The sequence below is a fragment of the Cystoisospora suis genome (assembly GCF_002600585.1).
Source record: "Cystoisospora suis strain Wien I chromosome Unknown contig_2221, whole genome shotgun sequence".
Taxonomy (NCBI): Eukaryota; Apicomplexa; class Conoidasida; order Eucoccidiorida; family Sarcocystidae; genus Cystoisospora; species Cystoisospora suis.
The window spans coordinates 41,411-55,147 of record NW_027155020.1 but is presented as its reverse complement, the minus strand read 5'-3'; the positions used below and the strand labels follow the sequence as shown (position 1 = coordinate 55,147).

General features: G+C 51.8%; 3 protein-coding genes across 3 annotated transcripts in view; all 3 read left to right on the top strand.

Moving 5' to 3' along the window:
- Positions 1-2,881, top strand: CSUI_004684 (poly(adp-ribose) glycohydrolase; the record flags this gene model as incomplete). The annotated part of the gene is made up of 6 exons (XM_068064869.1): positions 1-801; positions 896-1,032; positions 1,195-1,728; positions 1,898-2,075; positions 2,239-2,518; positions 2,629-2,881. Exons 1-6 carry the CDS (start codon positions 531-533, stop codon positions 2,879-2,881), a joined length of 1,653 nt encoding a protein of 550 aa, XP_067923158.1. The 5' UTR covers positions 1-530.
- Positions 2,882-5,307: 2,426 nt separating this feature from the next.
- On the top strand, positions 5,308-6,225 carry CSUI_004683 (ef hand domain-containing protein; the record flags this gene model as incomplete). The annotated part of the gene is made up of 1 exon (XM_068064868.1): positions 5,308-6,225. One exon carries the CDS (start codon positions 5,308-5,310, stop codon positions 6,223-6,225), a length of 918 nt encoding a protein of 305 aa, XP_067923157.1.
- A 1,499-nt stretch (positions 6,226-7,724) lies between these two features.
- Positions 7,725-13,737, top strand: part of CSUI_004682 (u-box domain-containing protein) — a 30,887-nt gene continuing 24,874 nt past the window's right edge. Inside the window, exons 1-6 of the mRNA XM_068064867.1 lie at positions 7,725-9,061; positions 9,965-10,093; positions 10,958-11,084; positions 12,058-12,231; positions 12,708-12,771; positions 13,099-13,244. Of these exons, the coding sequence (XP_067923156.1) occupies positions 8,835-9,061; positions 9,965-10,093; positions 10,958-11,084; positions 12,058-12,231; positions 12,708-12,771; positions 13,099-13,244 (867 nt within the window). The 5' untranslated portion in view covers positions 7,725-8,834. The remainder of the gene's footprint in view (positions 9,062-9,964; positions 10,094-10,957; positions 11,085-12,057; positions 12,232-12,707; positions 12,772-13,098; positions 13,245-13,737) is intronic.

Sequence of the window (13,737 nt, the reverse complement as noted above, 5' to 3'; positions counted from 1 at the left end):
CCTGGAGTTCTGCTGACGCGTAGCCGATTCAACACTAGGCTGCCACCCAGCTCGCTTCTCTCTCGCGTAAAGCGCGGATACATGCAACGAGCCGGTGGCAACCCTCGTCCGCCCGGGGAAATCGAAGATCATCGCGGCTGCGCAGGTTTTTCGCCGCAGTATTGGACCCGCCCCACGTAGCGTGTCGAGGAACGCTGCGGCGACTTCTTCCCCGAACAGATCACTTGGCAGGCGGCGACTTTGTGCCGCCGGGGCATGGAAGAACGCAAGCGAGACGCGACGAGGAAAGAGCATGAAACATCGAAGGAGACGCGGCACTTCCGGAGGAGCCGAAGTTGCTTTCTCCCGGGGGTCGTTCCCTGTCCGCACCCACGCGAAGGGGGCACTTTAGGTAGCAGCGGCCAGCGCGGTTTCCGATTGTAGTTTTCTACCCGGGCTGCCTGTTTGTATGATCTGGCCTGGGACTCGCGGGACGGTAGTGCGGACAAGTAGGCGACTAGCGGCGAGCTTCTCTTCTAAATGCTGTCGCAATGACTAACTTCAGGGCGGCTTTTACCGTTCTGGCGGTGGCAATGCTTTCCTTGGGCACCAGCTCGCATCCGATGGGAGACCCGACCTCGATGCACAGCGGAGAGTACTTCGCGTCCCGATGTCCCGACGCGCCGTGCACCGTTCTCCGTGTGCCCGTGGAACACCGCTGGCAGTCTGTGAAGGCGCTACTCCATGATGTAGCAGTAGGTAAAGGGCCTGTCAATGCAGATCAACTGAGTGTCCTGCACCGGCGACTTCTTTACCTCAGCGGTAAGCAGGCCCCAACAACTATCTGAGAGCTTGCCCGGACACCTGTTGTGATCGGGAGATGTAACCTGCTAGATGATCGTGTATTTTTCTGTAGGGAACTGGAGAACCGACAAGACGGTGCGACAAGAGGATCTACTGAAGCATCTGTCCAAACGCCCCGGCTCTTTTTTCCACGCTGACCTGCCATTCATGGCTTCAGTCGTTTCGCATTTAGAAGATCTCTTCCCCGCGGTACGCGTCCTGTTATGCGCGGTCAAACCGGTGTAGCGAGCGAGCTGTCCGCAGTCTGATGCTTTGCCTCACACGTCATCTACTTGCCGGAGTTGCCAATGCCCGGGTATGCTGGGGCTTGATGACCTGTCAGCCTGTGGCCTCGGGGCTGTTGCTTTGCAGGGTTTGATGCATTTAACGCCCCGAAATCCTCAAATTCACCTTCGCAAGATTCAGGTTTACGCTCTCCTTGCGGCCGCCTTCCTGGGTGTCATCCCTCACAACCAGCGAGATCTCCTAGCGCGACATCCGCGGTCTTTCACATTACACTTAAACAAGCTAGACATGTTCTTCCGGGGCTTCATGGAGAGGGCACCAAAGTTTGAGGCCTTGCTTACATACTTCAGCATAATGCGGGAGCGTCTCGAGGGCTGCTGGTCGCAGATGGTGGAGACTTCTTCTTTCTCAAAAGCGAGCTGCAGTCAATCCTGCTCGTGCTCGTCAGCCGAGAAGGGAGAAAGACTTGCAGCCTCCGACGAGCTGATTGGTTTCTACCGTCACACGACAGAAGCGACGGTATTCACGTGGCTGAATGGTTACCCCGTCGTAACAGCACCAGCAGTTACTGCTGAATCAATAGCGACAAGCAGTGCGCTGCTTCAGCGGTTTGATGTTCTCGATGTTGGCGACATCACGGAAAGTGACGATAATTTGCAAGTAAGCACGATCTCCAGCTGTATGCTTGGAGGTTGAAGTCTAGTTCCCTCTTGCACTGGTCTTAGTATTGTCCGGGGACTGCGGCAGGTGCCAGGGAAGCACACGGGTGGCTCCAGTACAGGACTGTGCTGTATGATTCTTGTCCCTCTCTGCTACCCCCGTCGAGCAGGTGGATTTTGCGGACCGATATCTTGGCGGTCTCTCAATGTTCAGTGATCACATTGCGCAGGAAGAGCTTCTTTTCGTCGTCTATCCCGAACTGCATGTAGTGATGCTCTTCAGCGACGTCATGAAAACGACTGAAGCTGTCGTCATCAAGGGCGTCGAGCGGTTCGTGTTCTTTGAAGGTGGGCCGTCGTCGTGGGGCGCCCGTCTCTGAGCAGCGCTTGCCAAGCCTTCCACGAGGCCGTACCCCTTTTTGGGTCCAAGCATCTCTTCACACTCGAGGTCGCCGCCTCTCTGAAGGCATGGCTTCGTCGCGTCGTGTTCATTTGTGATGTTTCGCTGCAGGCTACGAGCACACCTTTCGAATTACCTCTGCAGCTGGCCCATGGAGCTCATTGCCACAGGGCAAACACTATAGCGTTCAAGGGGTTGTGCCCTTGGACAAACTCGGGAGGCGAAATGTAACGGTAGTCGCCATTGATGCTATTGAGTTCCATAGGCCGAGCGACCAGTACGACGAAGATAAGGTGAACAGAGAACTCGTCAAAGCAGCAGTGGGCTTCAAGGGAGACCCGTATGAGGCTATTGTCTCGGACACTGTCGGGATGGTCGCGACCGGACTTTGGTAAGAACCGCTTACTCTCATATGTGTCTCCATTCGTCGGCAGCGAAGATGTCGTGCTTCATGCGGAGTAGCGTAGCGCCGGTATGTGTGTTGTGGTGACGCTGTTCCAGGGGCTGTGGAGTATTCGGCGGCGACGCCCAGTTGAAGTCGCTTCTTCAGTGGCTCGCAGCTTCTGCCGCAGGCAGGCCACTCAAATTCTACACATTTGGGAGACAGAGTTTGAGACACATGCCCGAATATGTGGCCAAACTGCAAGAAAAGTACAGGACCGTCAGGCGTCTGTACGAGGCAATTCAGATGGCCCTGAAAAGCCGTGTAAATTCACAAGCTGCTTCGTGGTCTCTGTGGAACGCACTTCTGTAAACTGACAGCTTGCATGGCATTTCGCCGTTGTGTGCAGCGGGGAGATATTTTTTTACACGGAACAGACGTCAGACCGCTCCGTGGGAGAGCGCGCTCCGTCATGATTAGCGCGAGTAGTACTGCGTGTCAGGTTCGTTTGTGGGGTGGACTAGGTAATGTCCCGGGAGCGGCGGTTGATGGCGCGAAGGCGTCATTGTCATTGCTCGCATGGGAGGTGCCTGTATTTAAGTATCTGTTTATACGAGACTGTCGTGCTCTAGTGCTAAAAGATAAGTGTTCAGGTAAGTTTTTCATGTGCCAGTGGATCCTGCCGTCGGTGCGGGTGTTGAAAGCGTTTCGGTCGGAGCGTCGCTGCTGCGGAAAACCCAAGCTTAGCGTAGGTGCGGCAGTCGCAGTCCTACCAGGGCAGCGTGCGTACTGCTTTCTAGGGAGGTACCGATGTAGGCTTCAAGAGATGGTGAGAAGAGCTAGAAGTCCGCCTCTGGAAGTGGGCTCCAAGTGTACACAGGCAGGGATGCGCGCTGCGATATTGAGGAAGAAGGGACGGGGGAAGGATTACCACATATGAAAGCCGCCTGACAGTCGCAGCCCATTTTTCCGCCGGTGCAGGTGGGAGTTCGCCTTGGCGACGGTTTGTGACTTTCCGAGGTTTGCGGACGTACTCCGTGAGAACGCATGATACAACTAGAGCCGCTGGTTGTTCCGAAGGACCAGTCAAGTGTAGTGTTCCCGGTGGGGGTCAGTCACCAAGCAGCATGCCCCGTACTTGCACATACATCTTCCGGGTCCCGTAGCGGGCACTCCAGATGATGTGTGGCGTGGCCGCCGCCGCAGGGAGACTCGGAATGTTCTGCAACGGTAGCCTATCTGATACCATCAAGCCTCGGCTGATTTAGGTTCGATGGTCCGACCGTGACGCATAAGAGACTTAAAAGGAAACTAGGCTTATTCCTCTTGGTCAATGAAGATGTCGCGGTGGCAACATCTGTGCCTGTGAGTGCCTAGAAGCTACATTGCCTTGTCCTTTCTTATCTATATTTCGTCGCGAAGCCTCGGGTTCCGGCCAAGGCCGTGGCAGAGGCAGTACCGTGAAATAGCTAAGTCAAGTACCGGGAGTTTGGCTGCAGATGCTCCTGATGTTGTATGCCCTGAGCACCTGATCACAAGGAGAGATTAAGGACGTTAAGCCCGTTCAACGCGACAGCCAACACTTTCCGATCAAAAAGGTCGCTGATCAGGGGGCGACACTGCCCGTCTCGCGGGCTATAGCGACTTTCCTTTCCTTGGGGAAGGTCTGCCAGAGTTTAGCAAGCCAGATGTCTGCGGTACGCCGTCCGCGCGGTCCCGGGAACGGCTGCGGTCTGTCCACATCCGGAGAGTGGCTCGGTTGCTGGACAGTCATGAGAGGAGCAGTCAGTCGTACGGGTGTGGGCCCAGGCACTTGGTTCACCTAGATCTGGCTCGCTAGTTGGCAGAGGTCGACAACCTTCTGCGCCCCCCGACCCGCCTGTCGGCAGTATCGGTTTGAATAGTAGGATGTGTTTCTGATGTTTGTCTTTTGCGGCGTGCGAAGATATTATTGTCCCCAGGATGCCCGTCTCCAGGGTGAGTGCATGGCCGGAGGATTCAGAGGGCTTGTGTGCTTGACAGTGCCGATCCTGATTGGGGTGTCGGTTAGGCGGTAGCAGCGACTGCGACGAGGTTGCGGGAACTCTGACGGTCTGATCTCAAATTCTCTTCCTCCCGTGATTTGTTGTCTCAGCAGCAGGGCCAGTAAGGGCGGCGCGGAGCGCTGAGGGCGTGCAAGTTGCAGCCGTGCATCCTGTTGGAGGACGCAGCCTGTCTGGCAGCGGAAGCTAGCTGACGGCGCGAGCAGAGAAATTGCTGTGACCTAAGCCACACTGCTTCCTCTCCTCTCAAGTGATTCCACAGGCGGAAGTCTTTGTTCAAGGTTCACTCTTCTTTCAGCGCATATTGCTGAGCAGCGGGCTGTCATACAGCAAGCCTGGTGCCTGTCTTTTATGCTACCCTCACCGCCACGGGAGTTCGCTCTCTGAGAACTCGGCCGGGCGACCGCTCGCTCTCGAGCTCAGGCCAGCATGCGTCTTCAGTCAGCATACTGGCCGGAGCATTGCCCGACGAGCGTCCAAGAGGACAACCTGGTCGGCCATTGAAGCCTCTGTCTTCGGTAGGGGAAAGCTCTCCCGCTCTTTAGACCGCGCATGATTCTGACTGCGGAGAAAGCAGCCGCGGAGCGGCGTCCTTCTGTCTTACTTGCTATCAGACTTTCGGCGGCAGCGACGATACTCAGGGGGCTGGTCCAACTCCCACTTCACCTTGAAAATGACCCGCCTCGCAATCTGCTGAAGCCGCTACGTAGGCCGCGTCTCAGGCCTGGCTTTCTGATTTTTCTTTGATGCTCCACAATGTCGGACCGCGACCCTCTTCTTCCTGAAGCTGTCGAGGAGGGCGCCGCAGGGTCAGGCTCGGAGCAAGGAACTGCACGCCGCTCTGATGGCTCCGTTGATCAGGCCGAGACACGGAAGAGTAGGGCTCAGCATGCGATTCGCCGGGGTACAGTGCACGCCAGGGAGGTGGCCAGAAAGGGATATGAGAAGACACGGTCTTTCGTGATCAACCAGTACACAAGATTCAAAGAGGACCCCAAGCGAGGTCCCCGGTTCCTCACCTGGCTCAGTGTAATATCTTGCCTCTTCCTCATCCCGGCTCTCTGCTTCGATATTATCACGTTAGCGTTGACTCTGAGTCCAATGGACGTTCTGGCAGATATCTACGCGATTCTGGGATGTCTTCTAGTTCTGGGTGCCGAGTTCTCCAGGGTTAGCGCACGTTTCGGAGTACGCTCGATGATCCACTTTTACATTCATTTCATAGAGTTCACCACTGGGAGGGGAATCATCCAAATGTTTGTTGCATCCCTCTGTGTGACCTCAAAGGATCTGCTAAATCTGTTCAAGTTTCTTCCCGGCCTCGTGCTTCTTCTGTGTGGTGTCCTGAACGTAATATGGGGCTTGTATGCGGCATGCAAGCTTAACACCATGATGGCGAAACTGCGGGAGTACGACGGTGAAGAGTTTGACTCGAAAACAATGGCCGAAAAGCTCGACTTGCTAGACAGAAAATTCGAGCTTCTCAACAAGAGAGGGGACGGCCTCCTGACTATCGACGATCTGCGAGAGGGTATCAAAGAAATGAACCTCATGATCAACGAGTTGGAACTGAAATCCATGTTCGAGGCTTTGGATAAAAACCGAGACGGCTTCGTCAGTAAAGAAGAGTTCGAGACCTGGTGGCTACAAGAAAAAGGCCCCAAAGTCCTGTGAGGGGTCTGCAGTCCCGGGAGGTGTATCTCTTTTGGGAGTAATCTGTAGTGAGCACATTCTTCGTGGTGTAGCGCGGAGGGGGAGCAGGGGGGTTGTCTTACAGCGCGGCTGACACGACACGGAGTAACAGGCGGGCAGCGCCGCTGCACGCCTGGGGCCCAGTGCGTGGTGGGCGAAGTGAGGGACGTCTCATATCTGGGACCGGTCAAATAGTGCGGGGTGCTATTGTTTTAGTGGAGTCAGATTGACTACGACAGCGTGTCATTCCCGCGGTGCGGCCTGACGCGCGACTTCGAGACTGATTTGAGGATCCGGCGGGAAACATTGCTGCCGCTGCGGACAGGGTACGAGAGGGACGCCTGCGTAAGAGAAGGCAAGTTCGCTCGCATGGGGGACACGAGCTGACATTGGGGTGTGAATGAAAGAGGTGACACAGCACTCCTCACCACAAGGCAATGATGGATACCCCTTGTCGCAGTAGTTTCGATGGAATGCTCCTGCCGGTTGCTTCCCGTGGTGAAGACTAGGTCGCCCTGACTGTGGTGAAATTGACTGGCTGTGGCTCGGGGCAGCTGGCCAAGCGAGCGCAAACTTGGGATTCTTCTGAGACCCGTTGCATGTTGTCTTGCCTGTGATTCCAGTGATACCGTATTGAATCCTGTGGACTCGCGTACTTTCCTTCTACCCGAAATGAGCGACCCCCCCGGTGCTTCTGGAGGGTGCCGTCACTGAGTTCAGAGCTCTCAGAAGAGATTTTCCCAGTTCGTCGCCAGCATCCGGAGTCACCCGCCACTGGTGCGGCGGGGTCGAGTAACCATAGCGTCACTTGGCTCTGCTGAGCTGTGGTGGAGGAAAGCTCCTATTACCGCCTCTCGTACAAGGAGAAGGGGTACCCGGGTGAACTTTACAGTCCGTACGAATATCAGTACAAACCGTGAAGTGGGGAACTCTGAACTCCCGGAAGCCGGCATGGCGGGCACCCCTGGTGCTAGTGATGCCTGAAGGGGACGTCATGACAGAATGACGCACTGACAGATAAGCGGATTGAGCCAGTCGGGCTGTAGCGCAATGTCGCCGCCATGTAGCTTCCTTGGTCCGCTTGAGGGGTTCAGTCACAGTAATCGAGCAGTGAGAGACTAGATCTTTAGTCCCAGGCGCAAAAGCTGGAGCGAAGGAATATGGTGGCACGTAACTGCAAGTTCGCACGCTGCTTAAAAAGGAAAGATGCTGGGCCGAACTCGACAGAACGACTGCTTGTCCACAGTTCGTCCGCGATGAGTACAAATGTAACTGCTTCCATTGCAGGATTTCATCATCTTCGCAGACTGGATGGACCCGGAAAACTGGGTACCACACCGAGTGCCTACGGCATCTGCGTTATACTGTTGACCTTCGACGCAGAGTATCTCTCAACTCACCACGGCATGCGCTGGGAGTCACTCCGTCCCAGGTCCTAAGATCCCCAGGTATCGCATGGTGAGGGCATCCACAGTCTCTTTTGCACATTCCCGAGCGCTCTAGCGCGCAGCAGCGAAAGAGTGCGTTGCTTGCCCAGTCGTTCCTTTTCCTGTGATATTGTCCTGCTTTTCGGACTGCAGCATGTCGCGGCAGGAGAGGTTTCACTTGGGCGACGAGTCAGAGGTGTCTTCCAGATCCTCTCACGTTATCTTTACCTCTGATAAGGGAACGGGCCTTCATTGAGTTTTACTTGTCGTGTCTCTCTCTGAGGGCATTTTTAAGTCTTTTTTCTCTCCGAAAGCGGCATAAAGTCTTCTTCAGCCTCCGGGCCAGCCACAAATGGAGCAGCACCGTTTGAGCGTAGTAGGACAACGGACGCGTCCGACCGCGAAGTCGACCATTTTTTTCTGCAGTCAGCACGTGTTGTCGTTTCGCTTTTCTTTTATATAGTGTGCGCAAACACCACACCACTGAATCTATCTGCCTTTTGATGCTGGTGACCCCGCGGTCTCAGCTCCCTCTTTTGCACTCGACGACAGGCACACCAAGAAAGAGAGTCAATCGCGAACGTACCGCCCTCGTACCGTTGTGTCTCGTGGGGGAGTGGCCTTCGTGTCCTGCCGTAGCTTACAGCATATTTTTCCCGAGGCTTCACGTCCTCTTTCTGGTGGTCTGTATATATGCTAGCCGCCCCGCAGAATTTCCAACTTTCTTATGCGGGTTTCCCCACCCATCTGAAGCATGCTGAGTTTGGTAGATGGAACTACGTGCTATTTACCATTCTGTCTCAGGTACTACGGAGGTTCCTAAACTGCTGTCATCTTTACGTATCCATTCTTCTTTCTGAGAGGACTTCACTGTAGATGCGTTACTTTCTTCGCATCGGACTGGGCCGCACACATGCTTTTTTCTGGCAGTCGTACTCCACTTGGAACTGGTTGCCGCATCTCGAAACCTTGTTCCTTCGCCAATCTACGGCTCCTGGCTCTTCGCAACTGTGGACACAGCTAAAAATACCGGCGAAGGGGGACCCGTTCCCGAGGTGACACGAAGCTTGTTGTTTCGTGTCATGTTTCTATGGGATCTCTTCATCGGGTTAACTAAGCTCTCCGTACTCCTTGACTTTGATAGCCTCCCCGGACAACCCTAAAATGACGGATACAAACTTCTCACACTCTCCAGGTGTAGGAGAGGATGGAGGGGAAGGTGGTGGAGGCAGCGAGATCAGTCCAGCGAAGGAAGATCATTTCCTTCAGCTCGTACTGCGCGTCACGGTTGATTCGAAGATGGGAGCAGGGACAGGAGCTGCTTCTCACCTGCAACTTCACTATCTCAAGAGTTATGCAGAGGAGCTTCTTAGGGAAGGGAAGCGTCTAAGGTATGGGTGCGTGTGGAGGAAGCGGGGCGGATGCTAACGTCATCACCGAACCATTGAATGCTGTTGCTTTTTGATGCATACGAGGAAGAGAGGAAGGAATTCAGAGTCGGTTTAACGCATGTCTTCCCGTTAGAGAGTTTCTCTTTTCTCGGTTCCCCAGTCAACGCCTGCCAGCGCTTCTGCTACGCCCTGAAAAAGCACCCTTGGCTCACCAATCAAGCTTGACAGCGGGCTCTTCTGGCGTTCTGCCTTTCCGATTAAATGCATTCACCTAGCACTATATATACATATGTACTATGTACACGTAAACAGATAGGTGGATGCGAGTCCACCACGTTCTTCTAAACTTTGTCGGCTATATCTAGATTCCGTGGTCGTCTTGGGCGACGCCGGTTTGTTTTTTTTTTCCAGGAGTCTCTTCATGTGAAGCAGCCTACCTGGGTGGGTTCACCTCAGTCTTCTCTGACGTAGATAGGTTTGTGTGTGACAAGAACCCTGAGGACATGACTCACGCCAATAAGAAACCTTCCTGCCATCAGTCCGCTCCACTTCTCATTCGCAAAAACACAATCGTCTGCGGAGTTTCTTCTTCGCGTACTGTCTCCGCCATGGTCTCGATGGGCTCAGGTGTGTGGCTGTTTTTAGACACGCGAGCCTATGTCTTTGCTCACATCTTTCCGTACTCATATAAGCCGCGTGCATGCGTAGATTCGTGTATGCAGGAGGTACATATGTCTGTCAGCGTTCGCCTACCGTTTCAGACACCCACATGCGCTAGCCTGCGTATCTATGTATGTATGTATATTTGTATATATATATATATAAAGATATCTACATGTGTCTCCATATTACACCTGGCTACATGAGAATGTAGTGAATGCTTATTGCAACTCGGATTTGCAGGCTGGCAAGGTCAGAGTTGGAAACAATTCTTATCAAGCGCGTACAAGATGCGGCAAGAGACGGGGATCCGAATCTCTTCAAGTTTTTCTCTGATTCATTTCATCGAGCTAATGATGAAGTCTATAGCAAGTACGTACACTTACCTTGTCCCCAGTTTCGAAAACTACCGTCATACTGCCAGCTTAGAGTGTCTGTACATTCGACCTGCTCACTCTTCTGTCCGTACACATGGGTCAGCTTCTTTCTGAAGACAAACAGGAAGAAACTGTGTGTTTCTACTGACACACAGCTTCTTCCATCTGATTCCGACATCTTGATGCAAATAGTAAACTATCACTATAAGACATACATACGTAGTATGTATAACGGTGATAGCTTGTTTCCATCACCATCACGTGTATACATATGTATATGCACCCCAAGCGGGTCCAGGTGTCTCGCTCTCTCTCACTGTGTGAGCGGTTAGGACAGAAAGTGTGTTTTTCGCACTCACCAGGCCTGTTGGTTGTCGGATACAGGGGTTATCATTCGAATAGATGAGAAGAACATGAAAATAGAGCTATATGTATCTCTGTTCATGAAAGGTGTATGTATATATGTATTTGTGTGTATGTATGTTTTGTCGGTGCCAGTATACTGACATAGACACTTTCTCCAGTTCCCAACGAACGCAAAACCGTCACTCCGATGTCTACGGCTCTGGTTATTCTGGGTGGCCGAGACGTATACATCAGCACATACATATACACTCTAGTATGTATATATATATATATACAGATATCTTGTGTTCAAAGAAGATACGTGCGGATCAAAATCTCTGCATGGCAGTACAGCGGTAACAAGAAAACTCAAAATTCAGAGGGAGTTGCACTTTGCAGTAAGCTGTGTCAACAGAGAGTGAGTTCAGATATCCTCATACCTTCCCAAGTGTTAGATACCTTCCCAGACACTTTACTACATCTGCTGGGTTTCTTGTGCTGGTGCCTGCCTTAGAGGACTTCCGGCATCGCAACGAGCATCAGCAGTCCAAGCCGTCCAACGAGAACTCGTCAATTACGCTGTTCTTCTTCTCTCTTGTCCCGAGCTCTTCGAACTTGGAGATCCGCCTCCTTACAAAATGGTATGTCTGTTGTCCTCTTGTCAATTTTCTTATTTGCCTACCTCTTGGCTTCTGTTTCTCATGTCGTGCATCTCCTTAGATAGCCGACTAGGGGGGGCTTATACCATTCATTCCATAGACTACACAGAGAAACGAACATTGTGCCGGTAGCCCCTATCCGCTGGGTGTATGAAGCAGAGCAACCGCCTTGGCATTTCGACAACTACTTCACTACAGAAGAGCATGTATCTGTTCAGTATGTGTATTCCCTGTGTCGCTCGTTCTATACATGTATATTGATATAGATAGATGCCATGACGAAGTCGAACACCAAGGGTCTCCTTTTCGCCGTTTTCTTTTCCATGTTTCGATGCACACCTCACTAAACCCCACGCGAGGTGCTATCTGCTCCAGGAGTTTTGTTACTTTGCTTTGTTCGCTTGTGTATTGACCATTCAAACAATACATGCAATGTGAGGAAGGAAAAACACGGGGGGAGAAGAACTAACGCAATCAATGTACCTGTATGGTGCCTTTCTCTTCTTCTCTCTTCCCGGTGTCTGTCCGCTCCTTCGCGTGTTGTGTCTTTCCCTCTGTCTTGCTCCCTATGTGTGTTTTATCTTTCATCGACTGGCATTGTTGTTTATGTCTATCTGTATTTATCTATTTCTCCCTGTTTGTATGTATAGCCACTATCTGTCTTTCCGTCTCTCTCTATGTCTCTCGGTCTCTATGTACGTCTCTGCCTATCTGTCTGTGGGTGTATCTACCGTGCGCCTTAAAAGAAGTGACCTGCCCTTTATTTTCTTGCAGCGTTCTCTCTTCTGGGAGGAAACTGTTGTGTGGCCACCCCCCACGGCTTCCTTCCTTCCACCCTTTATCAGGTCTACCTCCCTTTTGACTCTTCTCTTTCCATTTCAATCTTTCTCTTCTTTTTGTTCGTCTCCGTGAAGAAGGTTTTTTTTCTTTCATCTTTCTTTCTTTCTTGTTACAGCTTGAAACTCAGCTAACACAATTTCTGGAAATGGGCTGTCCTCAGTCTTTCTTCTCTCGGCTTATAGACGGGGTTCTGAGCCAAGAAGGCACAGATGGAGGAGGCGAGCAATGCCTTTCGCGATGGTTTGGACCGGTTGTGTCAAACCTTTGTGACCATCTGAACCTTCACAGTGTAAGGCATCCATATTGCTCACTGGATTCTTATTCTTCTCCCCCCTCTTAACCGCTTCCTCTTCTCCATTCGTTCTTTCTTCCCCTCCGGCTCTCACCGTTGCATCTCCTGTTTTCGCGTTTCCATCTGCATCTTTGAAAAGCACGCCTCTTGGTTTCGTCTTTCTTTCATCTACTCAAGATCTTGCGAAACATCTTTTACACAGACAGACCCAAGCAAGGCCGTTGCAGTAATCATGCAGACGGTCCGGGACTTAACCAGACAACCACGCAGCGGTAGTTACAGCCATGCGGCAGTTAGAAGTTGCGTAGTTTCATTCTCAGGTTCCTCACGGTCATTCAGCCGGTCTCGCGCGCCTGCGGTACACCAAGTGAACATGTGTAGGGATAGAGCGGTCGATCAATAGTTGGTTGAATGGTCGTGTATGACTAGGCGTGAAGACTGTGCGTCGATTGTATGTGTTCACTCCTCTCCAGATGACGGAATACAAGTCCCCTGCTTTCAATGCTCTCAAGTTCTTGTCTTCTCAAAAACCAACTGGTGAGATTTCTCAGCAGTAAACGACCCTAATAAGGACGTTGTATACATCCTGTGTTTTGTTGACAAACTGCTCTTTTTCTCTAGCTAAGGTTTACAAGTAGGGTGAGGAAAAAGCCTTGATGTGTCAATCTCATCTTGTTAAGTTCCATTCAATTCTTGCGCCTTTCCCTCCTCCTTTTCCTCCCCTTCTCCACTATGCATATCATCGATCAACCTCATACATACATACAAACATACGTATATCTATATCTTTCCTTTCTCTCGTAATCCTTTTCCTTGCTCCCCCTTTCTTTTTTATGATGCTCCTTGCGCATGTTGATCACGTAGCTCGTCTGTTGGCTGAATCTCAGCTTTTGCTTCCCACATTTCACCGCCGTTTTCCTGCAACCAAGCCCGGGTTTTTCTACCAAGAAAACTCTCTTCTGGGACGTCTCCTCTCGGCCTCTCTTCTCGATGGTCCTACACTCAAGAAGGTTTGTATTCTCTTCACTGCTCTGTTTTTGCCCTTGTTAGTTAGGAAATACCATTACATGTGGACTTCTGGGTAATCCAACAGCTTTAGATTCATTCCTCCACACCATGGCATGTTTCTTCCTTTGTTATCACACGTGATTTCTTCCTGAGTTCGACTTGATGTATCTTCATTCATTACCCTATCTCCACCCATTCTTCTTTTCGCCTGGAAGAACCTGGCTGGAAATCCCATCATACCGAGTATCACCGAAGATCGAAAAAGCGTTCATAGAGACGGTCGTCGTACTCTTTCCCTCAATGCAGGAAGAACACTCCTCGCTTATATATGTGGATGTAGATCTGTATGTGCGCGTGTTGATGTTTATTGAGAGAGAAGGAACGGAAGGAAGAAAGAATATCTCTACACTCGAGTCATCTGTGAGGCGAAGAATTTTGTCGGCATGATTCTCAACGTCGACAATGGCTGGAGGAAAGGAAAGAGAGACCAGACCT